Source organism: Syngnathus scovelli, chromosome 2 (assembly GCF_024217435.2).
Source record: "Syngnathus scovelli strain Florida chromosome 2, RoL_Ssco_1.2, whole genome shotgun sequence".
NCBI lineage: Eukaryota > Metazoa > Chordata > Actinopteri > Syngnathiformes > Syngnathidae > Syngnathus > Syngnathus scovelli.
In genome coordinates, this window is record NC_090848.1 from 12,379,412 (window position 1) to 12,406,559 (window position 27,148).

The 27,148-nt window shown below is 39.3% G+C and overlaps 3 protein-coding genes across 6 annotated transcripts; all 3 read right to left on the reverse strand.

Annotated features, from left to right (window-relative positions):
* Positions 1–983: 983 nt before the first annotated feature.
* Positions 984–6,105, reverse strand: cdh26.2 (cadherin 26, tandem duplicate 2). Of its 2 annotated transcripts, XM_049754436.2 has the most exons (15): positions 5,961–6,105; positions 5,650–5,769; positions 5,419–5,565; positions 5,178–5,322; positions 4,931–5,100; positions 4,661–4,792; positions 4,409–4,591; positions 3,918–4,225; positions 3,714–3,856; positions 3,415–3,639; positions 3,096–3,320; positions 2,878–3,014; positions 2,608–2,685; positions 2,363–2,425; positions 989–2,147 (listed from the first exon to the last, which is right to left on the reverse strand). In XM_049754436.2, the coding sequence occupies exons 1-15, from the start codon at positions 5,994–5,996 to the stop codon at positions 1,830–1,832; spliced, it is 2,430 nt and encodes an 809-aa protein (XP_049610393.1). In that variant the 5' UTR covers positions 5,997–6,105; the 3' UTR covers positions 989–1,829. The 2 variants fall into 2 exon arrangements, with proteins under 2 accessions (XP_049610394.1, XP_049610393.1); XM_049754437.2 differs by lacking the exon at positions 5,419–5,565 and having other exon boundaries at positions 984–2,147.
* Positions 6,106–6,525: 420 nt separating this feature from the next.
* Positions 6,526–14,266, reverse strand: cdh26.1 (cadherin 26, tandem duplicate 1). The gene is made up of 19 exons (XM_049754884.2): positions 13,910–14,266; positions 13,339–13,398; positions 13,158–13,250; positions 12,907–13,065; positions 12,695–12,842; positions 12,424–12,593; positions 12,194–12,322; positions 11,915–12,100; positions 11,563–11,828; positions 11,166–11,308; positions 10,863–11,084; positions 10,570–10,791; positions 9,924–10,048; positions 9,778–9,849; positions 9,598–9,642; positions 9,400–9,474; positions 8,299–8,334; positions 8,164–8,235; positions 6,526–8,085 (listed from the first exon to the last, which is right to left on the reverse strand). Exons 1-19 carry the CDS (start codon positions 13,934–13,936, stop codon positions 7,867–7,869), a joined length of 2,469 nt encoding a protein of 822 aa, XP_049610841.1. The 5' UTR covers positions 13,937–14,266; the 3' UTR covers positions 6,526–7,866.
* A 1,019-nt stretch (positions 14,267–15,285) lies between these two features.
* LOC125988736 (dysbindin) lies at positions 15,286–21,635 on the reverse strand. Of its 3 annotated transcripts, none has more exons than XM_049754346.2 (4): positions 21,272–21,635; positions 17,955–18,104; positions 17,613–17,762; positions 15,286–17,373 (listed from the first exon to the last, which is right to left on the reverse strand). In XM_049754346.2, exons 1-4 carry the CDS (start codon positions 21,312–21,314, stop codon positions 17,069–17,071), a joined length of 648 nt encoding a protein of 215 aa, XP_049610303.1. In that variant the 5' UTR covers positions 21,315–21,635; the 3' UTR covers positions 15,286–17,068. The 3 variants fall into 3 exon arrangements, with proteins under 3 accessions (XP_049610303.1, XP_049610304.1, XP_049610302.1); XM_049754347.2 differs by lacking the exon at positions 21,272–21,635 and adding an exon at positions 18,317–21,260; XM_049754345.2 differs by lacking the exon at positions 21,272–21,635 and having other exon boundaries at positions 17,955–21,260.
* Between the last annotated feature and the right edge of the window lie 5,513 nt (positions 21,636–27,148).

The following is a 27,148-nucleotide window of genomic DNA, read 5'->3' on the forward strand; positions in this document are numbered from 1 at the left end:
ATACATGCATAGACAAAATTGATTACTCACAGTGGTCACAGAAACTTGAATCTGACAAAAAGAATAAGAAATTTGTCAAAAATTAACCAGTGAAAACATGAAATTGCTTTTGAATTTTGGTTCAAGAGAATTATTTGGGGGGGGAACATACTCGAAACAGACCTGAATGAAACATTGTTACCCCCTAAAAATATTGAAAATAGTTTGACCATAGGAACATTTTCAAGCTGTGTCCTCCAAGGCTCTGAGCTATTTTTTTTTTTTCTGTCCCATTTCCAGCTAAAGTACTTGCCCAAGCAGAAAAGAGCATCTAAATTTTCACCTCTTGTGCCAATTACCTAACGTTGAAGGTATTTAATTCGTTTTCTATGCTTGATAAGACGTTTAGAAACTTAAATTTCAAGGAATTAACTTGTCAAAAGGCTCATGGCGTCATTTGACCACTTGAGGGTAGCAGATCATAAATTGTAAATGTTCAACATTGCAAGAGTTTGGCTTTTATCACTGTATGTAGAATTCATCTCATCCAGGGGTCACCAACCTTACTTGAACCGAGGGGCTACCAGTTTGACACACACTTCTGAAATAACCAATTTGCTCAATTTAGCTTTAACTGTGTTATTATTAATTGTCATTTCCAGTTCACATGTAAGTGTGATTTAAACAAGAATAGCTCAAATAAAATAGATGGATAGATGCAGCTCACTGATAAGTGCTGCTATTTGAGCTAATTTTAGAACAGGCCTGCGGGCGACCTGGTGCCCGCGGGCACCGTGTTGGTGACCCTATTCCAGAGCTCGGCAACCCGCGGCTCTTTACCACACCCCTAGCGGCTCCCTGGAATTTTTGCAAAAATGCGTGAAAATGGAAAAAATATATTGTTTTTTTTTGTTGTTGTTGTTTTTTTAAATGTGGTTTTTATATGGTAATCATGGCACAACCATTCTTATGCTGTAAAAATGTATGAAGTTGTAAATATATTAAAAATACCGAATTTAAAAATGACGCCAAATAGGAAACTTGCGTCATAGCCTGCGAGACAGCACAGGTGTGTAGAAAACAAACAGGTATGTGAGTGATGGGCCATGGATTCAAAAGGTAAAAAGAAAAAGATTGCTGATGAGATCAGAGGCTTAAAGAAAGAATGGACTCAACTATTTACTTTCATTGCCAATACATTGCCTGCATGTTTGATTTGCAATGAGAAGTTGTCAAATAACAAGAAGAGGAATTTGGAGCGACATTTTCAGCTAAAGCATGCTAAATTTGCTGCCGATCACCCAGTTGCAACCGAGAGGATACGTGCAATTGCAGTGCTGGTGGAGAAATTTGAGGACCGAAAAAACACACAGTGGATTGCATCTCCAAACTCTTCTACTGATGCAAGTTTTGTTGCAGCCCGAGAGATAATAAAGTGCGTATTTTGGGACTTCCAAATAAAACCGAGATCATTCAGAAAATGAAAGGCTCTCCGCACAAACAATATCACCGATCAGCAAATCAAGGACATCAATTCAGCTCCAGCGTTTTCTCAATTGCCTGTGATGGATGAGTCGTGTGACGTGACCAATATCGAACAGACAGCTCTGCTATGCAGGTACGTGAACTCTAATGGGCCGCAAGAAGAAATGATCAAATTGATACCATTATTTTTTCAAATTATTATTTTAATAGTAGACATGCAACTAATGTATTGACAGTCTATGTTGCATTATAAAAGGCTTTTAGATTTTTGCGGCTCCAGACAGGTATGTTTTTTGGGGTTTTTTGGGCCGATGTGGCTCTTTGAACATTTTGGGTTGCCAAACCCTGCCATATCCTGTCAAAAATTACAGATATAATGCATTTCTCCTATACTTCTTGTTCTTGCCTATTTTCAGTATATTGCCTACAACTGGGAACACTGCATTGTTTTGAAGGTTAGGCATTTCATGAGATGTAGTTATGTTATATGTCGTGCTTGTATCCGGCATTTGAAGTGAGGTCGGCGATCGGATTGTGAAATCTAGATCCCAGTCTGGCTCAAAGGGAATTTCAGGGACAGAAATGGCATCAAGGTCAGAGGTATTGTCCAGGTCTCCCTCTTCAGCATACACACGAGGTACGTCATCAACCAGATCCTCTTTTGTTTGAAGAGAGTTCAGCATCTACAAGGCCACAAAAGTGCATTTGTTCAACTGAATATCAAAAACCAAAATAGAAGGACCCTGGCTCAAGTGGATTGATGATAGATGAAGTGGTTATCATTACCTAGTCAAGTCAAGTCAAGTCAAGTCAAGTTTATTTGTATAGCCCTAGATCACAAGCAGTCTCAAAGGGCTTCACATAGACAAACAATTGACAATTATTCTCAAAGCATTACCTCATCTATAAAGTAGGACAAATCGGTTGATAAGGGTCTGCTTGGTTTCTGTCCTCCCCAATTCTGTGAAAGGAAAATAGATATATTACTTCTGAATGATTCACTCGTTATGTCAGCTTGTGAATAAATACATATTTACCATTGGTAATGGCTACAAAGTAAAATCTTTATAGATTGAAAAATACTTTACAGTATACAGGGTTGCATATATTAAGTATTGTATGTATTTCCAAAACAATATCTACCTGTTGTCTTGCTATTGGCGAAATTGCTTTCAGTGGTTCTCTGGTGTGTTCTTCTTCAGTGAACGGTGCAAGAGGCACCTGTTGAGATTTTTCATGAAGTTCCATTGCCATTATTTTAGTGGATAATTAGTCAACTTGATAGATAGTCAATAAATCAATACACGGACACATAAATTAAAATGAATTAAATAATTCAAATCAATGTTGAAATTACAGGGGGCGGAGTCTAAAGATGAGGGTCAATTCAGTTTTCTGAACTATGTGACATACTTCACAATCATGTCCGAGGTTCTCTGCGTTAGACCGCATTAGATGTCCAGAACTGTCTGGTATGTCCGAAACTTCCGAGGTGTCTCTCTTTTCTCTTTTCTTCTTACGAGACCTCAGAAATGCCGTTAATGGAATACCTGCATAAAAACATCACACACCCATTACCGTTCAACCTAAAGAAGAGTACATCACAATAGAATATGTGTGATGGCCCTCACCTGTGAGTGGTACTAAGCAAGAAGAAATAATTCCAACTGTTTTTCCTACTGTGGGGCTCGAAGCTTTACCCGAGGGACAATTTGGCTTTCCCTTGAGTAAGCAGGTACACACAGTAACTGAGAGGTTGTGAAGAGCAGCGTTGCCCTGAAGGTCTGACACTTCCAAGAGCAGCACATATAATCCGGGAGGAACAATGTTCTCTTTCACAAGATGCACTGAGAATCCTGCGCGTATCCAATGAGATTATATTAGTTGTTGTATATGTTATAGTAACAATGAACATCTTGTGCGTTGTGGAGCACCCAAAAAGGTCCTTACCTTCATTCGGGTCAATCTTCCACCTGCCCGTAATATCTCCATGTAGTCTGAAGTGGAATGGTCCACCGTGTGGGTCTTCATCATGGTCCAAAGCTGTTATACTGGCTGGAGCGGGACCATCAGATTGGCACATGTCGATATGGTTCTCAGCCAGGGTTGGAGCATTATCATTGTCATCACTTATAATGATGTTGAGCGTTGCAGTGCCTGTCATTGGAGGTACACCTGGTGACCAAAATAAGACAACACATTTATTTTGAATAAAGAATTCAATGTCTAAAACTTGTTTGCGGTCATACCGTCGTCAACAGCGCATACTGTGGCTTTGTAGATATTGCCCTTCACGTAGAGTGATTCTCTGTCTAGAATTTTGGATGTGGTGATGGCTCCTGTCAGAGGGTCCACTGTAACCCAGTCAGCTGGATCTTCCCCTTTCATATATCTGGAATATGTCTTAATTTTAAATCATATTGATCTGCAAGCTGACTATCCTCAAGACTTACACAAATGAGTTGGCCTTCTTGAAATCTGGATCTCTCGCTGTGAATTTCTCCAGATACTGTCCCGCAGCGACATTCTCACCGATTGCAACTTGCTTGTGGGGTTCATCAAAAATGGGCGGTTCATTGACATCTTCTACTATCACATTTGCACCGTATGTGGACTGACCAGATGTCATGGCACCTCTCTGAGTCTTCAATGTCCAAAGACTAGTGGTACTCCGTCTCACCACAGCACATGAGAAAAATGGAATCTCATTGTGTGCTGTGATGGTCAGAGTCTGCAGAGAACTCGTCTCATAATCCAGAGGCTATGACAAAAGAATAATGAATAGAAGTTTACTGTTGTGTGCCGATAGGAAAATGAAGCTTCAAATTTGTTTCATGAACCAGTTGTGTATTTGACAAGATGGGTTTAAATAAAGGGCTTTAAGAAAAGGCAGAAAATTGTTCTAGTCAACTTAACAACTGCACTTGGCACGGGAGCGAAATACCTTCTCAACATAGAGTAACCCTTCATTTGTCTTTGAATCAGTCATGATTCTGAAGCTTTTGTTTGCTTCCCCGTGGAGCCTATATTTCACCCTCCATGCTGCTGTACCTCTTCTATCTTTGTCAGTGACTTGAAGACGTAAAATAAGAACATTTTTCAGTCCTTCTTTCACTTTTCCCGAACCCTGCGGTGAAGAAAAGGAGAAATTTGTTTTGTAGTGTCATTACAGTACTTGCTAACAGAAACTGCTTACAGTGTGTCCTGTGATGACAGGAAGGTGATTATTTTCATCTTCTATATTGACTATGACGGTGCATGAGCTGGAGAGCTGGATTGGTTTTCCATGGTCTTTGGCTTCCACCAAAATGGTGTATTTCTTTGCTTTCTGGATGGGTAAAGAAAATGCAAACCCCACACAGAGTTTAAACAAATTAGAGTTTAAAATGTTTTTGTAACCACTGAGTTACTGTGCTGAACAGGGAACGGAAAATTGACGTTTAAAATCAGAAATAATCCTATTTACTTCATAATCCAGACACCCTTTAAAGGAAATGGTTCCAGTTTGAGCATCAGGTGTCTGAAGGTAGAACTCAAGGTCATGGGGTCTGGGCGTGACTGAGAGTATTCGTAAATCAAATTTTTTATTTTGATCAGTGTCAGCATCTTCTGCCTGAACAGCAATCAATCGAGTACCTGTCGAAGAGAGAATGTTTTTGCTCATTTTCGAGCATCCCATTGTGAGCTCAAATCATACTTTACAAAAATCTTACCTTGTGACGTCGACTCCTTTACAGTGATCTCATACATTTCGTGTTCAAACTCTGGTGAGTGGTCATTTGCATCTATAATCTGAATGTGGATTCCCAGTTGTGTGTACACTACATTGTTGATCCTGTCTATTGCCTGGAATATCGGCTGCAATGCAAAGGCCCAAAAATGTGAACCAGTCACTTCGACTGTCATTCTAATACACCCCAGGATGTTGTAACTTGACTGCATCGTCACTCTAACCTTAAAGGACTTGAATCTTTCAAAGTCCACAGGGCCATGCACTGTAATCTCTCCAGTGTTTTCATCGATTTCTATTATGTCTCTTGGTTCCATATCAACACCCTCTCCGTGTATCCTAAAAAGTACCGATTTTCTATCCACTTTTACCTTTATGAAGTCAAATATTACAACATCATGTAAATGATTGGTTGTTATATGGTACAACATGTTAAATGATAGAACGGTACTCACTTTGCCCAAGGAATATGGAAAAGGTCCTTCGTAGCCTTCATCAATAGTAAAGGAATCAATGATCCAGTTCCTTTTTTGCCGCTGCGAAATATTTGCAGTATCACAGTTCCTTCCCAAACACTGCAAAGATTTCACATTTAAAATGTACATAATTTTACTCTGAATTTGAGCCATTCAAAGTACTTTTTGGTTTGTTTTTAGTTTTATTTTAGTACTATAAGTCTGTTTTGCTAATCTATTCTCTATAGATCAGCACACACACACACACACACACACACTCTTAAAGCCTGCTCTCCTAAGATCATTCTTACCAGCATCAATAAAATACTGAGGTTAAAAGTCTCCATAATATATCCAGGTATGATGCTGAGGCTGTAGAAGTTAATCCGTCAGCGAATAGACCATTAATTCAACAAAACTGTGCGGTGGCATGTCAGGCAGGTTTTTAGGCTCAGCAGAACCTGTGAGTGGGAACATGCAAAATCTGCAGTAGTGAGACAGCAGAATAGTTTACATAATAGTGTGCAATTTTGAAAAGTCCCAAGGATATTTTATGGCCCTAGCTGCTAATGAAAAAAATCCTCTAATGACACTTAAATAAAATCTGGCCTAAAACAATATGCCCTCAGAAAAAGGGATATTCGGCTTTCAGGCTGAATGGATAATAATTAATAGTATCTCCTGGTTTGGAAATATTTGGATTAAAAATTTGACGAACAACTATTTGGTCAGCTAATCCTGCACTAATATTAAAATATTCCTGTAACTAATACTTATGACAGTATCAGGAGGTTTTCATTGATTACTTTTCAGGTTTGGTTTGAATGTTGCACAACTGAATATGTAAAAAAAAAAAAAAAAAACGTCAACAACTGATTACTTAGTAAGTCATTTTTATTGAATTTCCAAAGAATCTCAAGTGCTTTGTCACAATGAAAAAAAAAACTTTATTGTCAACTTAAAAGTGAGTCAGTATACTGGAGAGTTGTTAATTTTTAATCCAAGATAAAAGTTTCCTTCATGTCATCAGGAGTATTATTCAAACAGTGTGAAAAGAAAACACTTGGCATGACTCAGACATCATTCTGACATGTATCTATTACACCTTCATCACATACAGCAGTTGAAGTTATTTTTAAAAAAACATTCATGATATGGGTCAGGTGCAATGAATGAATTGAGTTATTAGAGTGACATGCGATAACACCAACTGAACATTTTCTCTTTCTTGCACGGCTACGCTTAGGATGGAAACTGCATCAGAACCTCACCCACTTGAGCAATTCATATCATAATCCTTTGGTTGGGCTTGTTGCATGCCAGTGTCAAAAGGAATTAGCACATCTGAAAAAATTAGTTTTGATACGATGATAAGAGTGCATGCTGATTAACAGCGAACTCAAAACATAACTGCTAGGTGTGGCGAGTGCGTTTGTATACTGAACAAAGACAGTGTCAATATGAAAGGCCATCTGATAATCAGAATCACCACCATCCCGAATCTGCTCTGATTATTTCTATAGCACGTCAAATTCCATCGATTCTCTGAACCGTTTTTCCTCACTGGGGTCGAGGGAATGCTGGAGTCACACCTTGGTTACATACACCCCTGGGTTAGTCCGAATAAACACCAATTTAGTTAAATGTGCCTTTATAAACAAATATATGCTTGAAAATACTGCTGCCCTGAGAACCGGCACGGAGAGAACTCAAGCTCCCAAGATATAGAAATAATACAAAATGAGCACCCTAAATAAAAGAAAAAGACAAGCAATTCAACCTATTCTCATGCAAATCAAGTGGGAAAGTATACAAAAAGTGTATTTAGTCTTCTTTTCTCATGAAAAAAATTCTTTTCAGAGCGAAGGTACATTTTTGGAAAGAATAATTCTTATTTTGTAACCAAAATAATTAGCAATAATGGTGTGAGACAGGGGCGTGGAGTGGGGGGAGGTGTCGGGGTAAGGCCCACCCACCTCATCCCAATAACAAATAAATTCATACATTTTCATAGAACATAACAGACGGCTGATGTAATGTATATCGAGGCCAACCAGCAACAAGCTTCCGAGCTATCCCCCCTCCTAACCCCAACCGGTGACTGGTTTTTCAACCACGTCAACCACGTGTGCTCACCCCAGGCAGCAACAGGGCTTCACATGCTAAGGTGCCAGTAATTACTTCAAACAAATACATAATTGTCTAGTGCAGCCCTTTTTAAATTTGTATGCTTTTTTCCTGCATAATTTGGTTGCATATGCTCCCCAATGGCTTAAACCTTGGTCCCAAATCATTCAAAAACTCAAAGTCCTCTCCACGGATGCTGAAGGACAGCTCATCCAGTGATCGACACATGCTATCTTCTCCCTCATAGACGTAGTCATGCGGTTGATATTCTGGGTGGTCGACAGGGTTTCCGTCAATCATACGCAGTCTCTGTGGGTACGCAAATTAAAGTACATGTGTGCCATTTTTATTTACTACAGAGTGATTTAATGCAAAAATCTTTCTTACCTTGTTGAGGTAATCTGAAATGTTAGGATGGGTCAGCCAGCTGCTTGCCCGTTGATATGGCAATGAGCCTCTCTAATCACAAAAGTCCATAAGTGGTCCCAAGAGACCTCAAATGATTGTTAATGTCACACTTACCTGGTACATGTTCTTGTTTGCAGACTGTGTAGCGTACTGAAAGAAAGAAAATTAACAATACTTCAGCTATTCAGTCTTCATTGACCTTGTTTTACACTGTCTGGAAATGTGTACCGTATTTTCCGGACTATAAGGCGGACCTAAAAACCTCAAATTTTCTCAAAAGCCGACAGTGCGCCTTATAGTCAGGTGCGCCTTATATATGGCCCAAATTCCGGCGCGCGGGCCAAATGCGGCCTGCGTCTAAATTTAAACTGGCCCGAAGCATTGTGTCATAAAATCAATCATAAGTGGCCCGTAGAAGACTATGAATCATGAATCAAAAAGACTATGGATTATTATTTTGTGATTGTAAAGTAATTTGTTGCGTCTGAAGTTGAAATAAAAAAGATAAAATGGAGAATGATTTGATTTGGATTAAAAATCTGACATGATGCAACCTGGCCTCTTTACTGCAGTCACAAACACCAATATCACCCTTCTTATTCATACAAGAATAACAACAATATAACAAACTTAATACATCTAATAAAAAAATCATTCAACTTTCATAAAATTGTTAATTTGTTATTTTAATCTTTAACTTTTAAAGTTTACTGATCTATCTGACTGTTTTGTTTTGTACTTATTAAAGTAAGCTTTACATGTTTATTTTGTGTGTTGTGTGATATTAACATTATTGATATATTGTTATTGTTTTCACTATTTCAAGTTATTATATTGTGATTGCATTAATGGTGCGCCTTATAGTCCGGTGCGCCTTATATATGGACAAAGTTTTAAAATGGGCCATTTATTGAATAGTCCGGAAAATACGATACCTAATGTTCTGCAAGCCACCTCCTCTGATTCTGTAGACTGAGTCCTTTTCTAGTCACATTAATGGTGCAAATAGAAATAATTTATGATTTATTTATAATTATTTTTTAATTCTTGTTCTCATGTTTTAATAAATCACAAATGTGGCATTTGAACAGGACTGTAAAAACTTTCCATAGCCACTGTATATTAAAATTCTCCATTTGAGAATCCAAGTGCTGACTTGAAAAAACAATAATGCTCAGAGGGGTTAATATTAGAAATCTGCCTGTAAATACTCACTATGTTGCACCCATTGTTGCCTTGGAAAGACTCTCTGTGATATTGTTGGCCCATAGATGCCATGTCAGAGTTCATCTGTTGGGCAAATATATTAAAATTAGGTCAATACCATTTCGACATTAAATTCTTGTGTCCCCATCATTAAATGTGCTAATATTATGTAAAATGACCCAAAAGTAGTTTTGCCTTGTTACTCACCATCCCTAAGTTGTCTTCAATCATTACCGGAGCCATCCTCGCCATCTGGATGAAAAAAAAAATAGAATAAAGCAAATATTTGAGAATAAGTTACGGTGGTGATCGTATTTGTTTTCCTGCGGCCCGTTATTCATCTCTGAGCTGGTCGATGAGGAAGTAGTAGGACAGATGAGCGATTACCTGCATCGTTTCCTGTTTTAGTCCATTTATCACAAAATCCTTTGAAGGTGTCAGCAGCAAAGATGGCGCAGTCTAGTAGAGGCGCATATTAAAATAAATGACTAATTAGCAGCCACAGTACACAATCGGCAAAAATAGAAACACACCTTGCATTCTGCACCTCCTGCTTCTTGGTTGTACTTGATTAAGGTCTGGTGACCTTCATCTTGATGTATCTCGTCTAAGTGCTTGAACTGTTTTCCACATTCGCACTTCAAGATGAAGAAGATTACTGCAGACATAAAAGACAAAGCGTCTGTGTTTTTTCGAAAAACATGTTGCTCAGTGATAGCAAGGACTTCTGACACTGCCTGGCGGCATATTGCAAATTATATCATTTCCATAACTTGTTTTTTCAAATTCGGGGTCATTTTCGTTTTTCTTGGTAAAAGTAGGAATCCAAGAAATAATGAAATAATGCACTTCTGTGTTTTGTTTTGTTTTTTTATCCAGGAGAGCGTTTGTGATGTTAGCTGCTGGTGATGTTTGGCTCACTATCGCTGTTGTAGTTGATCTTTCTAGAGTTTAGTTTTTAGAGTTGAGGTCAGGACTCTGAAATGTGTCCATACTAAATTTATCTCATAAGCAAATCTTTATTTTCCATGCTTACAATCAAGCGTGGGGGGGGGGGGGGGGGGGGCTCATTAAGTAATTCAACTTGTAAATTACAATTCTACTTCATTCAGCATTTTTTTTGGTTGTTTGTATTTTTTACTTTTAAGCATAGTTGTAGCCAAATATGAAAATACTCACACAAAAACAAAAGCAGTGCTGCAATGATGAGTCCAATGCCAGCCGGTCCCAGACTTGCCGAGACCGGCTTTTTACGACGACACACGTTTCCTCCTTCACAGTCGCACACGGTTACAACAACAGTCTCCTCTCCAGTTATGCCCTGTTGGTCTTCAATGACGAGGGGCACCGAGTAATTGCCGTAAGCGAGTGTCTTCAGGCTAACTAGCCCGACTTCCTCACCTGGTAAAGCCAAGTATGCGCTTGTATGTCAACTGGAATTTTTTTTCTTTTAAACAAGATGAATAGTTTACCCGAGCTAGGCTCCACTTTCCATCGCTGTAATTGTCTTGCATCATTACTTTTTAGTGAGATGGTGAAGGGCCCACTGTAAGGATCCAAGTCCAGATCCTTTGGGGCAAGCATGGCCTTGTTTCCACACATTGTCACACTATTATTGCGCAACATTGGCTTGTTGTCGTTGATATCTACAAGGTGAACCAGGACGCTGCTTGTGCCTGTGGCTGGAGGCTCACCTTGGTTACAGCAAAAAAAAAAAAAAAAATTCACTTGTTTCATTGGTTTTTGTTTTGACCAAATTGCATTTTTCTTTATACCATTATCTATTGCTGCAATCAATATTTTGTAAATGTCATTGTGAACAAACGGTGATTCTCTGTCCATCTTCTTAGTGGTTGTGATTTTTCCTGATGTTTTATCAATGGTCACCCAATCAGCAGGGTCATGTAACAAGACATACCTAAAAAAAAAAAAAAAACAACCATACTATGTATATATACTATCTACAGTATCAGAAATAACAATTCGAATTTAAAAAACTAAGACCCACAAAAGTTCAGTTGTGTTTTTTTTCTCGGCTCATGTTTTACCCCTTACCTTGTCATTTTTGCATCAATATTATTAAACGTACATATTTACTTTTGTGCATGAAATAGTTATTTCCCAGTGTTAAATGTGATTATTATTTCACAAGGCATGCTGATTGACACTAACCTAATTTTGGATATATCAGAATCAGCATCATGAACCTTTGGAGTGTAAAGCAAATTTCCCGGCTCCTCCTCTTCCTTCTCGTAGATGTCAACTGAATCTTTGTCAAACTGAGGTGGGTCGTTGACATCGATCACTTTCATCGTAACGTTAACTGAATCAACGCCGCCTTTGTTCTTGGACGCTGCGTCTTGACAAACAAATAGTGGCTCCTCGTTCTCTACCCCAATCTGCAGATTTGTAATGGTTGATTTCTCAAAATCTTTACCCTGGAGGACACGCACAGTTGCAATGTCATCAGATCTGGTGCATCTGAAGGTTGAAGGAAGAATTTTGTGTGTGTGTGTGTGTGTACCTTGATAACACTCAAAATCCCCTCATTAGTGTCAGGGTCAGTTTCAATTTTATAATTGTTTTCCTCATTTCCTTTGATGATGAAGTATTTGGCCCTCCAGCCAGGAGTTTTTGGGGTGTCTTTGTCCTCTACTGCAAGTCTTAGAACATTGCCCCTTTCGACCATTTCAGGGATTTCACCTTGATACTGAACAGGAAGAATATTTTTACCCATTAGCATACAAAGTTTATTTTTACGATTTGTGAATTGATTAGTGATAGTATTAACAAACATCCTTGCCTTCCTTGCTTTGAATATTGGTGGATGATTGTTGGCGTCAATAATATTGAGAGTGACAACAGCGGTGGAGGACAAGGAGGGTTTTCCGTGATCATTCGCTTGAAGCACTATTTCATATTTCTTGAATTTCTGAAATATGAATAACACAATTATATATACATGTCACTTGGAGAAATCACTCTGCGTATTTTCAAATCTAATCATCCGGAGAAAAAGTCAGTGACACTTACATCGTAGTCAAAACACCCTTTAAATGTAAGTTGAGCCACTCGGGGATCAATCTGGTGTAAATCAATTTTAGGAACTTGCGGGGATTGTGATATCACACTCAGGGTGACTGTAGAGTTTGGGGTGTTCTCTTGATCAGGGTCAATGACCTCGATTCTAATTGGCAAGTAGCCTTGGTATGGGATTTTAGGGATGACACACACACAAAATAGATGAATAGAATAACTATACAGTTACTGTAATATGAGTTCAATGACTGGAGGCGAAACTCACCCTCCGCTGTGTCCTCCCTGACATCAGCACTCATTTGCGGAAGAATAAATTTGGGTGCGTTGTCATTGATGTCTTTTATGGCAACGTCAAATGCTAATTCCCGGTCTATTGCTCTACCCGTTTGTTTGTCCAAAATGTCAAACTTGATCTGTAGATGAATACGTGTCGTAAAGTTAAAAGTCAAGTAAATTCATGATGCAGTTTGAGCTCACATGGAAGAAACTAAGCTCCTCTCTGTCGATGGCTTTGTGGGCGTAGATGATTCCGCTTTTCTCATCAAGCGAGAAGACGCCCAGTGGCTCCTCATCCACGCCCATTCCTCTTATAACATATTTGTGGTTATTGTGTTGGTATGTCTTGTCGTTGAATATCTATAAAAAAAAAAACGGAGAGAAAAAAAATTGAGTTGAGACTTTGGCAGTTGGTTTGGCTCTGCTGATTTGGTTTTGTTCTCAAAGTTCACCTGAGATACTTTTTTGGGGTAAGGCCCTGGGTCTTCCTCAACCAAGTCAATTGTCGTCAAAACCCACCTCCTTTTGGAACGTATCAAAATGTCCTGTTGAACACACATTTAACAAACACCAAATAGTTCATATTCCATTTCAAACGTTTGTTTTTTACAGAATTCTAAAATTGAAAGTTACCCGCTTGTCGAGTTGGATGTTGTTTCGTCTCTGAGAGGCTGCTGCAGATGTGACGAAAGTCTACAGAAACAATTGAACCCAAATATAACTGACCTCAGTCAAGGCCGTCTCGGAAATAATTCATGCTCCTGAAAATTTTAGCACTTTGGTAAAGTAATAAAGTAATCCTCTTAAAAATAAGTTTTCCCTTTTCCTGATTTTAAATTGCTTTGCGTATTAAAGTCCATATCTCACTAAGTTGCGAATGCTTGCAAGCATACCAATATTGGTATTTTGTTAGTGTTTCTAAAAGGTTGCAAACGGTTGCAAACACTTTTTCCTGATGGAAAATTTTTTGGAACATGTTCAAAATTTACTAGCAACAAAAAATAATGCACACATCTATGCAGAAAGTTTCCATGACTACATTTAATCAACTACATTCTTTCTATGTCAAAACAATCTTTACAAGTTTACCTATGGATTTGTGGTACTTTGTAATTTTTCATCACAAAGTAGTAGGGTGGCATTGTTGATGAAACATATTTTGAATTCCGAGAAATGTTATGCTTCTTAAAATTAGAGTGCCTACCAGCAAAAGCACGGAAAAGGTCTTCATCCTGATCCTCCCTGCTCGATGTCCTCTGTGATGGTCTTGTAATCAGCGTTGATACACAAGAACACACTACGCCTGCAGGCAGGCAGTTGCTTCACTCGACAAAGGAGTGTTTGCTCACAGGCGCAGTATTTATTGTGGGATCTTTCTACGTACACTCACCTCTATGTAGTTGGGGTTGTCGTTCGGCTATGCGTGTGTGTTGAGTGTTTTCATATCTGAGAAGTGTTCATGTGCTGATGTTAATGTTAACTGAGCTGTATACCTTTATTCTGAGAAATAATACTCACAGCTCAGCTGCACTCCATTCGGGTCAGATCAGGTAACTTCTTTTTATGTCTGGTCTGTATCAGCTGTACAAATAGGCAAATACTGAATTGTATTTTAGTCTTCTGAATCATATCGGAGCAAAGGTCGCATCATGTTTTATTTCCTCCACTGAGTTCACAAAAAAAGTTTAGTGTAAACATAAATATATTTAAATTGATTGCGAAGGCTTGTTTGTCTGATGTCAACGTTCCAAGCTGTTTGAGAAACTGTACAGCCAAAAGCTGCACGTTCTAACCAAAAGCACATTCGCGATTAAAATTATACAGATAAGGAAAGCTCGGTTTTGATTGACATGATCAGTAATAATTACAGCGGACCCCCGCATTACTCGTGATTTGGCACCTGTGGTTTTTTATACCCTCGTAGTAGTAGTTTGTGTCCAAGCTTGATGTAAAATATAAGCTTTTTGCTGTTGTGCATTTGTGAAGTAGATCATGGATATCAACGACAAAGTGTCTTTCACACTCGGCATGGAAAGTACCATCTGTCTAGAATAGGTGTCTTGTAACTGGTCCAGATCTATAAAGAGGCTTTGGGCTATTTATGCATAACAAAAATATATGCTTTATTTATTTATTTATTTATTTTTACTATAATGCTCAGTATGTCTGCCTCGTGCATCTGTGGAGTGAAAACAAGCAGTGGCGCCAATCATACTGAAATAAAACTATACTATAAAACTATATAACTAGAAACTATTACAAACTTGTAAAACTTGTAAAACCTGCCACCAAAGTAAACAAAATGGCGGTCAGTATTAGGCCCTGACTACTTATGCTTATCTATGTGGTATTGCGTTTTACTTATATGTCCCTTTAAGTGCCTTTTAAAGCAAGTAGGACTAATATGAGAGAGCAAATTATTGCATCCCCTGCATAGTGTACAGTCTTTTTTGGGGGGGGGGGCAGAATTGTCAGACTAGCATTTACCGACAACTGTGTTTTGAGGAGATGTCTGAAGCAGGAAACAAAATCTAATAAAACAACAACAATAACAATAATAATAAAATGTCAATAGTCATGTTAGTTTTTAAAATTTCTGTCATTTTTATTCATATGAGAGCAAAACATCCAAACAGGAAACAACATGCACATAAAATTTGATTGCAAAGTGTTGGGAAATGCCCCAACTTGGTGAACTGAATAACTTTCATACACATCTTTAAATCCACAACCACATACTTACTTATTGCAGCATGACATCAAAGTCTACCTTCAATAACTGCACAAGTTGTAACACATAGTAACAGTGCAGTTGAAAAGTGGGTCACATTCTCTATAATGATGGATGGCAACGTATGAACAAGAAGTCCAGTTGAGCTCGCCGGTTCCATATTCTCCTGCAGCACTCAAATTCATACACACTGACATCACAGGCTTTGTTCAAAAGTCTTTTCACACAGAGGAGAGGGACAACATGTCAGATTAAGTACTTATCCATTAATAACAGGTATCGGTTGAGTCGAGTCTTGCAACACAGTGATGTTGCACAACAGAAAGGCATATAGTCACAAAAAGGCATGCATTCACAACTGGTTTTACCGCTCGCTCAATGAAATGTGTTTATGGATATACTACTTTGTTTCAGAAGATTGTTTAAGGGAGTTATAATACGTTGAACAGATGCACATTTTATTTTAGTGCTGTTTGGCAGCTAAGGTCAGGTTTATTATTTGTGGTGGAGATGTAAAATCATGCATAATGCAAATATGATCAGATCATTATTTTTGCCGTACAGATTATAACGACAATATTCAGTCTTTACAATCAAATGAAAAATCTATGCCGAGCCTCAAATGCACCTTTTCGGCTTTCCATGATGATTTCTATTATTTTTCTCAGTTTAACCACATTAATGATTAACAGTCTTTTTTTGAGATTTATCGAATTGTATACATTGCAGAACCCGTATTTACCACTTTAACAAAGGCCAAGTATCGCTAAAATAGTCATCAGAGGGTTTGGCAGTGATTCAAATGTTGAGTTTCACCAATACATTTATTGAAAAATAATTTTGTGTAAAAATCTGTATTTACAGTCGCAGCCGGCAATTTTACGAAACCTTTGGGGAATTTAGAAAAATAACTGCTCTGAACAGCAATTTAGAAGAAATGAATTAGCAAATTTGGTGAAACTAAATAGAAATCACGGCCCATACCGATGGCTACAAAACTTTCCATGAGTGCCATTCGTGAATGAAACATACCCATCTTTTTCAAAATGATGCGTAATGGCAACATAAAACCTGCAATGAGTAAGGCATGAGAATAGAGTTAACTTTTACTACATCGGAGCTATTTCAATCAGTACACCCTGCAAAATGTTTGTCATCAAAAAAATAAAGTTATTTTGACTTAAGTTATTTACATTATTGAAGAACAACCCACAGATTGGGTTTTGTGTTTATTATTATTTGCTATATTGTTTTTTTTTTTTTTAAAACCTACAAAGTGAAGATGCACTTTCATACATCTTCCTTCCTTGTTTACTATGGCTGCTTTGAAGTCAAAATGAGCCGGAGGGAGATTCTCCTCAGGCAGCAAGCAGCCAGAATATTTTAATGTGTGGGCGGTGAAAAACTCCTACAGTATAATTTGCATTAAATATCCGGAAACATAGAGCACAAACTTCAACCGACAGTTTTTTTTCCTATTAACAAAGAGAGGGAAAATGTATACTTTAAGTTGTAAAGAATGCACTTTTTGCATAAATACCGACACATTTTCAAAGGGGACAAATCACAGCAGGTGAATCATGCTCGGTTTTCTCTGCAAATGAAATGAGACAGTGAGAGGACAGCTTGTCTCTATTTCAGTCTTTGTTTGGATTTAGTCAGAAGGCATGTCTCCTCCTCGTCCTCGTCCTCTGTTTCTTCATCCCTAGTATGGGGAACAGAGGTCAGCAGTTGGGTGTCAGCATGGATTTCTTCGTCATCCGACTGGATTACAGGTGTGTCTGCTCCGCCCCCGCTCGCATCGCTGGAGCTCGATGATGTCGATGACATGCGAGACTTGGAGCCGTTGTGGACTTCATTTTGCCGTTGCAATGGTGGACACACCCTGTAGACAACCTCGGCCTCTTCATCTGCCTCATCATCTTCATCCTCCCCATCTGTAAACAAAAGCTCTTAAATGCCCATGATAGGAAAATGAAGCTTCAAAGTTGCATCATGAACCAGTTGTTGTAGATTTGGACTCTCTAGATGGCACTGTTGGTTCAAATAAAGTGTTTTAGAAATTGGCAAGTCAATGTTAGTTGAACAGAGAGTGCCACCTAGAGGAGACAAAAAATATGGCAATGACTAGAGAATGCATTTATTTGAAAGTGTTATTTGGAATTAGTCTGTGCACCTGGTAGAGGGGATGTTATCTCTCCCTCATCTCCTCCTGATCCGGAGTTGAGGAAGACATCTAGGGCCTCTTGGTCCGAAATGTCCATCAGGTCCATTTGCTCTAGCACATCCACGTTCACCTCCATAGATGAGATACTTCCCATGGGGGCTGCAAACACAAATTGCGTTATGAAGTGCTCAACATTGTGTGATGCGTGAGAGGCATTGTGATGTGAATGGCTCCATTAAGGCTCTTATCTGTTTATGTTCTATCGCTTGAATATCAATTTACATGATGTGGTTTGTTATAAAACTCCAATGCGTATTTTCTTCTTAAACCAAAGTTGCTACTGTCACTTACGTTTCCTGCTATCAATCTGCAGGTGAGCCGAGGGCAGGTAGTTATCCACATCTTGCTGGTAGACCTCCTCAAAAAAGCGTTGTCTGTCCCTCAGTTTCAGATGCTGCGTAGAATCGTTGTCCAACACTCTCTGGGAGTTGTCTGTCTCCGCTGAACAACGACAATAAGTCAAGCTGTAACACATGTTGCAAACACTAATAGCAACCTTTCTCATATTGTGATCTGGATTCTAATCTTTAACGTTTCTCCTTACGCGTGTGTGGATTCATGCACATATTTAAAAAATTCCCATAACCTAATTTTTATATCACAAAAACCTGGCTTATTTAAGAAGTGGTGTGTGAACTTTCTACTATACTCACCGTACATAGATGAAGATCTGTCCTGAGGTCCACCTTTTTAGTATGATGCTTTGCCCAACTGACCAGCTTTGGTTGTGTAACTGTGCTAAATTCTTCTTGACACATTGGGCCTGCCCCCACTGGGCTGCATGGGCTGACACTTTGACTCATGTCACCAGTGCTCTTATTCGTTTGTGCAAGAGCGCGTTTTCGTGTATGTGCATGCGTGTGTGTGTGAGTGTGTGTGATCTTGGCTAAAAGTGTGCACTGTGCACCAGTGTTATGTACATTGTACTGTTTCATGAGTGAGTGCCCATGAATGACTTGCATATTTACACAGTCCAAAGCAAATGGATGCTGCTGGAATCTTCATCAAAATTTGCTTTACTTCTTCTGTGCTGACGGTTTCAAAATTTTCTGCACAGACCCAAGTAAATATTCTGCTATGCTTTCCTCCATTGCTGCTGAGTTCTGTTTTTTTTATGTGCCTTTAAAAGTTAAAACTAGTGTTAAAGCTTGTTTGGGAATTTGGTTCATATGTCTTTGCAATTCTGGGTGTTCCAAGAGCTTTTCCATACCTGACAATTCAGTGGCTAAAAATAGACTAAATGTTAAACCTGCTGGCACCACCTCTAACTATTGGTGCAAGCAGTGTAACGAGATTTGGGTGAATTTGATCGATTAGCAGGCAGAGACGTTTCCTTGGAATGCACGGTGCATTTTGCTTGTACTTGGATACGACTGGTTCATTCCTTGTTAGGCTGCTGCTTTATCCTGATCTAGACTGCAAAACACAGGTCACATGGAAAGGATTTACTGTGGCGGGTCAAGGAAGCCAGAACAGCTGTGATGGCTGCTGTCGAACTGTGATGCTATTGTCCAAGTGCCTCATTATATTAAAAGACAAGGAAAAGGAGGTGCAGCGCTTAGCTTTGAGTCCACTATTGGAATGTTTGGGTGTATGCAACAATTGATTTTATCCACACGTCTTCAACATTAAAATGATTACATCCTCTAGCTCAGCCATTGCCCACCTCAAAACAAAAAGTTGTAGATTTCACTTAAATTTTGCGTTAGCTACACAAACAACTGGAAACAATAATCTGTAGGTACATGTTGCAGACAAAAATAAACAATTGTTAATCTGTTTGGCCATTAAATAATTTATCCACAGATTAAATAAACATTATTACGGCATATATATTTAGTTACAATTTTGTTACATTATTTTATCTAGATATTTTAGAAGACACATAATTCCCATGACATTTGTGATCTGAGTCAGGACCAATGGCTTCTAAGTTCCTTTTCCGTCTAAGCCCACCGTGAATCATAATAGCCTTAGGCTTACTCTTATGTAATGCTGGTACACTTCTTCAGCTGCACCCTTCTATAGTGCATCGCCGTACAAGACCTATCTACATGCATGTTTGCTGAGACAAATTGATCAGCGTATCATATGGAGCTTTATGTAATCTGACCTATTGTCAATTAAATGTCCTCAGACGAGTCTATGTTGCGATCTGCCTGTTAGCAATTTACAATGTAGAGGAATGTGACACAATATATAAACAAGAGGTTGATTTTGGGGGTTCTAAACTGGTGTGCCTTCCTCATCTACTGTCAAAATAAGCATTAATTGTTCACTGGAGTATTCAGACTGTATTGGTGTGTCTCTCTACTGTCTACTCTACTGACTTTTTTCTGTGATGAAAACAGTTAACAACATGCGTCATTGGCCGCTCTGGGTGGTTTTATTGGTGCAGTCATAGATCAAGAGCCCGAGGAACTGCGCCACTGCAAGCTTGGAACAAAAGTTCCTATTGAACCCAACAATCACATGATAAGGCTTTCAATCCCCCTTGTGACGAGTAAGAGGAAATCCCGTGATTGCTTTTATGCTTTCATGGAAAAGTGACTATGTTGTTGTTTGGAAAAGGGATTGTATTTTCACTCCAGTCACATTTGACAGCTCATCCATCTCCAGCTCCATTCCGCCTAGACGACCCGCAGCTTCTATTTCTCCCCAAGGGATTAGTGAGATTGAGACTCGGCTCTCTACAGTGCACAGTCTCATCATCTTTAGGTATTACTGCTATTAGCCAATCACTCCCCCCCCCCCCTGTTGACTGAACAGCCGATGCAGACCATCAAGGCTGAATCATTTATGTGTGAGATCACTGCACAACGGCAGCATGACACCACACGACCCCCAACACCACATGCTCCTCGATGTGAACACTGTCGCTAGAATGAACGTAAACCATAATAATTAGTGTACTGATATTTCCACTGCACTTTGCCTCCATTTCCAAATCCCCGCCAAACCCCAAACTGTGATTGCATCTTCAGCCATGATGTGTATTCCCAGGCCACTTCAATCCACATTCCCAAAGCCATTAAGGATCATCAATCCAGCTAAATGCAACAGAGCTCTTCTATTTCCCACTGCCATCTGAAAAACGAGGGCTTTTGGTAGGCTCCATTTATGCACGTGCTCTACCTTCCACATTAAATATAATGCACCAGCATTATCCTTTTAAAGAGGCTAAAATATAAGTCAAATGATATTTTGACTGGTGAGGTTACTCAAAAAGCAAAACGTTGGTCGCCTCTTCTGTTTTTATGTTGGTCTTGCTCCTATCAAGAAAGGTTGACAGAGCAACTGCAATAATACTTTTATGGCAATAAAAAGCAAATTATTGATGAGTCAATAAATGTATCAATATTTTCTAGAACAGTGGTACAATCTGTATGCTCCAAAGTTCAACGGACATCTTTCACGCATAGAGAGCTGGTTCTTGTTTACATTAGCGAGGAACAAGCAAAACAAAGTCATCAAACATACGTAGCCTCAGCTCAATTAGAATAAATAAAGATAAACGAAAGATGGTGAATAAGTATATATAGTACGTACAAATTGCGCACATTGCATAATCTCGCACTTAAATCAAACAATATGATTTGGTTACTTACACGCCAGGCGTTTGTTGTGTTTGGTTGACCCTGTAGATGACATGATGCAGTGTTGGAGCGGCGTGTGTCAATTTGTCTTGTCACCTCCTGTCAAGGCTGCACGACAGGATGCGGGCACGCGTCACAGCAGATCATCTAGTCATTGCATCTCTACACTTTAGCAGCAGGCTATTAGAACTACACGATTAATCTGCTCTTGCTGACTCCCTTTCTCCTTTGTGATCGCCCCAGTCGTCCTTTCTCGGCTCCCCTCACGCTGCTTCACACTTGCATCCTTATTGCGCCCCCCTCCTCGCCTCTCTCCGTTCTCTCTTTTTCTCCCACAAGCACACACACAATCTTGCACACTGTGCAGCAGCTTAGAGACAGGGTGAGTGAAAGTAGGCATTGTGGCCTGTACCAACTGGTAATAATGAGGGGGTCATAGGATCAGGAGGCTTTTTACGTAATCTTTAGGAACATACCAAAAACGACTATGGTTAGAGGCATTTATAATGTATAGTATTAACACCTTAGTATTATTAAAACACCTTTTTGCTTTCGAGGCCAAGGGTCTATCCTTTCACCACCCCGAAAGCCACTCCAAAGTATCGTTTTCAGCCTGGACATGTCACACAGTATCCAGTTTCCAGGGCTCACCACGAGGAGGTAAACGAAATGAGCCCCAGACTGCAGACCATGTTATAACATCTTGCCCCATCTACCGCCATCCTAATGGGGCCCATGGTCTGACCTCCATAGATGACACTCTAGTCAGTTGGCTAACTAACACAACTACACTTTCAAAGAACCATCTCCTCCATACGAAGAAGAAATATTATTGAAAAATAAATAAATAAATAAATTTAGGACTTGACTTTTATCAGAACAATCAACATGATTGATTTATTTTTTATTGGATGTGTCTTAAGATTATTCTGAAAACAGTCCCAGACAGTTGTAAATTTTAAGCAAACGTAGTATATAAGAAAACAACTCAGACACAAACAAACTGCATCAATTCAATTTTTGTTCTTTTTTAGTAAGCACGCTGTAGGTTTTTGTGCTCCCCACCCACCATCTTGTGCAAGTAGATGCATTAGGTATACATAGTGCGTAGCAACTAGCACACCCGCGACCAAGCAATTTGGAAAATGAAGGGATAGATGTGTAAAATGGTGAAAATAAACATTCTTGTGTAACTTTATTTAGATCCTCAGTAAATGTAATAGTTGTTATTTTCTGCAATCCATACTCAGTATGAAAAATAAATATACATGCCAAGATTGCAACTGCACTAGCTGTGTTTCATACCGTATCAGCGCTCTGCTGGGTGTAAATCGAAGTAATTGCTATGTGTGAACCGTCTCTTGCTTTGCCCTATGAGATTGTAATTAGACCCTTCAGAAATAGCATCAAAATCGTTTTTTGCAGTATTTTAATTTAATCACAACCAACAGTACAGATACTCAAGCGTGTAATTACAGTATGAATGCACAGGTTGGCTCCATTACCAAGATGAACTAATCCCAACAAATGCATTGCTACAATGATGCACAGCAACCGTCACACATGGCGTGTTAACAAGTATTTAGCATTACGGACCCCTACAGGTCTCTGCCATAATAAGAGGCCTCCAACAGCCAATTATGTCACTCTTAAGATGGAACAGGCTCTGTTGTTCAACCACCTTCTGGGAATCTTTAAACCCACACGATAAATTACGTGATGTGTTTCTATTCTGATGGTGCGATAAAGTGTAGCTATCAGCTTTCTAGTACTGGATGGCTGAGTTGATTTTTGTGGAAAAAATGTACAAAATGAATTATTGTACCTAATATTTTGGTCAGGTCGGACAGTGGATCTTTTATACATGCATTATATAAAAAATGTATGATTAAATGTGAAATATATTAAAAGCATATATTTGTATGTATGCTTCTATTTTATTCATATTTTAAATAGCATTTTTGTCATACATATGCACTGGACAGAAGAATATGGTTTTATGAACAGTGGGAGATTTTTCTGATGTGAGTTTAATCCCCATCTGCAGTAACTTTTGTGCTTCCTTTTAGCATTTTGGAAACATTATTTCTTTTTTCTTATTTCAAATCACATGTAGCCTGAAAGTTTAGTTAAAACTTAATTCAACATTATCCATACAGCAATGCACAACAACCTTGGCTGTAAGAAAGTACTGTACAATAATGGTAAATTCAAATGTTATTTCCCTATTTAAAATATACAATAGCTTCCCTGATATTCAGCATACAGGGAGTGCAGTTTTCTCTCGTTGCATATAAAAATATTGTTTTATTTTCATACGACGAAAACAATGGAGATGAAAAACAACAAACAAACCACTTGAAATTCCTTCAGTTTAATTGTGATACAGTCCTGACATCTACTGGCTAAAGTAGTGTGGCACAATCCAGTGTCGCTTGAAAAAAAATTAATCCAATACCTTAATCAAAATAAAAATAGACTAAAAATATTTAGCCTTAATTTTCATGACAAATGAGAAAAAAAACGTGTATTTACGGGAGCTGACACAAATTGAAACAGCATATTTCTGAATCAATTCTGAAGATTTTCTGTGTGCATGTGCGTCTCAGTGCTGGCTTACCCTGGGAAACAGTGTTGTCTCAGGTTTCTATAGTGTCGCGTCTCTTGTGGCTCGTCAATCACTGTGATAAATACGTGCATGCATGTAAGAACGCGCACGCAAGACGCGTGCGTTCCATCGTGCACGGTGCACTGCCCACTTTTTTTTTCCCCCATAACTCAATGTGTGAGCCATATATCAGCTTTCTAACAAAATATATGTTGCACACGCATTTCACTTGTGGGGGGGTCGCGGGCGGGAGTGGTTGAGGTAATTGTGTCCCTGACTCTGACGACCCCTCAGAGACAGTCAAGTCGAAGCGCACAAACTTTATTCAATCAAACATCACTGTTGTGTGGGGTTATTCTGGGAATCACCATGGCAACAGACATCCCAGTGCCACAGGCGCGAGCGAACATGCAGTGACAGTGTTGTGTTTGTTGCTGAGATTGCCCTCAGACAGTATCTCTGTGGTGTTTGCTAAATGTTGCAAGACAGAGAAGCAACAGTGGCGGAGCTTTTGTTCCTCAAAAGTGGCGATTATGAATTAGACACTGTATATGGCTATACATGCAATTTTTTTCTGAAGCATTCTTTCTCAGTGCTGTAAAGTAAGTGGCAGCTTCTTAAGAGGAAAAATTAAGCACATCGTTTGACCTTGTCTGTATAGTGGCAACGATTGATACTCTGTCTAGAATTCCTGGCAAACTATAAAGGAGCATGAGGCATCCTGTGAGAGACGGTTTGCGTTATGTGTTTTTCTTATGTCAGTTTCGCAAATTTTTCTGTGTCTAAATATGATCTAGTGACTCATGTGGGGGGGGGGGGAACAAGCTGTTTGAAATGAGTAGTATCACTTGGACTCATCACAGCATTTTTTTTTTTTTCTCATTTTGAGAAAAGGCACTATGTATTTAGTGGTCATGAACATTGTTTTGAATTGATATGTGATGGGGTATCAAATAAAAATGTCATTACATCGGTCAAGTGCAAAATTCCTTTTTGATTTTTTCCGTAGTTCATACTTTAAAGTGTCAACACACAATATCTTTGAAGCGCACAGTTGATAATATAAATATTCATGTAGTCAACATGATTTTTAATGATAAATAATTTTAGATTATTTCATTTTTTGCAAAATAAAAATCCATGCATAATTAACTATTCAGTTTTCCGCTTAGTGACTGAATGTCAATCCAGATGGTTGTCTGTCTCCATGTTGACATATTGACATGATGATACCGTCAATTGCAAAGCTGACACCAGATATTAATAAGAACTTTAAATAAGTCTATGCAAATAAACATTTCAAATTATTTTTACAAAATACATTTCAAAAATAATAATAATAAAAGGTCGCATGAATGTTATTAACATACAAACTTAACATGGTCCAACAACATGGGAAATTGTTGTTAAACGAATACCTCTCTGAAGGTAAAGACCTTTACAACGATGGAATACTTGAGACAGTGTTCACACTTGTTTTTATATTGCGCAAGTGCTCATAATGCGATAATCTCTATATTTTCCATTATTTGCATTTGAGGGGAGCTGTGATTTGATCACCTTTTAAAGCTAACCAAAATGTATTGAATGGTGATAATGAGAAGAAGAAGAAAAAAGACAAGCCACGTTTTCTGTAAGGAGTCAAATGTTCTTCTGGGACATGTTTAATGGTTTAACGGCGTTGAAACGTTTCTTATGGTGGAGCGGCTGCGTGCATATGTACCATAAAAGTGAATGTATGTATGAGTATGTGAGTCACGCAGCACTTATACAGCCTCCTGGGCTTCCATTTCTGATGCCCATCTCTCAGAGCGACTGCGCGCCAAACTCAGTGAACCCTCTGCTGTTTACACCCAACCCCTCCTCTCTCCCTCTATTTCACTCACACACTCTCTCTTTCGTGCTCGTCTGTTCTCTGCAGCTTCCTCCATCTCCATCAACTCCCTGCTGTACAACGCTCATTCTCATGCACTCGTGTGTCTAAGTCTTTTCTCAACCCCTCCCCTCCCGTCCATTCCGGTCTCTCTTTAGAGTCGTGCTTTTGTGTCGCTACCTCTGCAGTTCAAGACTCGTTCTGACTCAGACAGTCTCGATAACACAAACATTTCAGACACCCAGGGACTCTCTCTGTGTTAGGCCTGTCTCGTTTATCTATTAGATGAGGCCAGCAAAAGAGGCAGGCGAGAGGAGGAGGTGGCAGGAAGGAAAAGAGAAAAGAAAGAGGATGTTGTTGCTTTTCACACCTGCGATCCAGTTGGAGACGCCGTCCTCACTTCACATCCTCCAAATTCTCACTAGCGTGCTTGCCAGTGCCACGATGGTCTTTCCAAATACGCACACTCCCATTCCATCAGGCAGCAAAAAGTTGAACAGCTTTTGTGTCATCAGCACTCTGTTGCCCACACCGAGACCCTTCTGTTAGATGAAACATTGTCCAAAGGCAGACTGCTAACAATGTGTCTCTTTTATCTGTTTGTCTGCAATGTCTGTGTCAGCACATCTCAATGTTTTCATGAATGGCTCGTGTGTGTGTGCGCGCGCGCGCGTGTGTGTGAGGTTGGCATAGTAAATGAGGACGACACTCGTGTCAGCGTTGCTTTTCCAGGAATTGTGACACATGTGATGATGTAACCTTACCCCCACCCCAAAAACCCCATCGTCATCTTTTGAGTTTTGTACTGCTTGCCTTGCACTTCCCGGGCGCATTGCAAGACTGCAACACGCTATTAATAATCTTGGCAAAGTCTGAGCTGAGTGTGAGCGAGTGTGCGTGTTGGCTTGAAAAGTCCATTGAGCTGTGCAGAGCAGGTCATGTGCATCGCATGGCATGCACATCAAAACATGCATTCCGCCCTGAGTGTGTAGATTGTGCTCTCACAAGATGTCATCGGGTTCATTTTCATGCAACATGGTCCTTCGTTTTGTGCTCAGCAGAAGTGTAGCACAAAATATAATCTAACTGCGTGTGGATGGCGTTTTCTTTCTTTTGGTGTTTTCGTATACACTATCAGATAGAAATGGGCGTTTGTGTCGTTGTGAGAGTGAACACAGGCGACTTGATTGGCAAGCAATCGAAGCGGCTCCCCTTGTTCATTTTGAATTCCGCGCGGGGGTGGCACATGAAAGTATGATGGACACACTGGAGTCCTTGTAGGAGATCTTCATTTGCGGATGATGTAACGTTGCCAAGTGAGCACTTGGAAACTCATTTCAATATCAAGCGTCTGTATGACCCAACACGCGCACACACGCACACACACACGCACACACACACACACACA

Coding starts and splice junctions, on each gene's coding strand:
- cdh26.2 (XM_049754436.2), bottom strand. CDS start 5,996: ATGGAGACTTTTAACCTCAGTATTTTATTGATGCTG. Junction 4,226..4,408: donor GGTTACTCTATGTTGAGAAG/GTATTTCGCTCC, acceptor CTTTTGTCATAG/CCTCTGGATTATGAGACGAG. Junction 3,640..3,713: donor AGTATGCGCTGTTGACGACG/GTATGACCGCAA, acceptor TTTGGTCACCAG/GTGTACCTCCAATGACAGGC.
- cdh26.1 (XM_049754884.2), bottom strand. CDS start 13,936: ATGAAGACCTTTTCCGTGCTTTTGCTG. Junction 11,829..11,914: donor GGATTTTGAGTGTTATCAAG/GTACACACACAC, acceptor CGTGTCCTCCAG/GGTAAAGATTTTGAGAAATC. Junction 9,850..9,923: donor CAGGAGGTGCAGAATGCAAG/GTGTGTTTCTAT, acceptor CGCCTCTACTAG/ACTGCGCCATCTTTGCTGCT.
- LOC125988736 (XM_049754345.2), bottom strand. CDS start 18,168: ATGAGAAAGGTTGCTATTAGTGTTTGCAACATGTGTTACAGCTTGACT. Junction 17,763..17,954: donor GCAGATTGATAGCAGGAAAC/GTAAGTGACAGT, acceptor TTGTGTTTGCAG/CCCCCATGGGAAGTATCTCA. Junction 17,374..17,612: donor GATAACATCCCCTCTACCAG/GTGCACAGACTA, acceptor TTTTGTTTACAG/ATGGGGAGGATGAAGATGAT.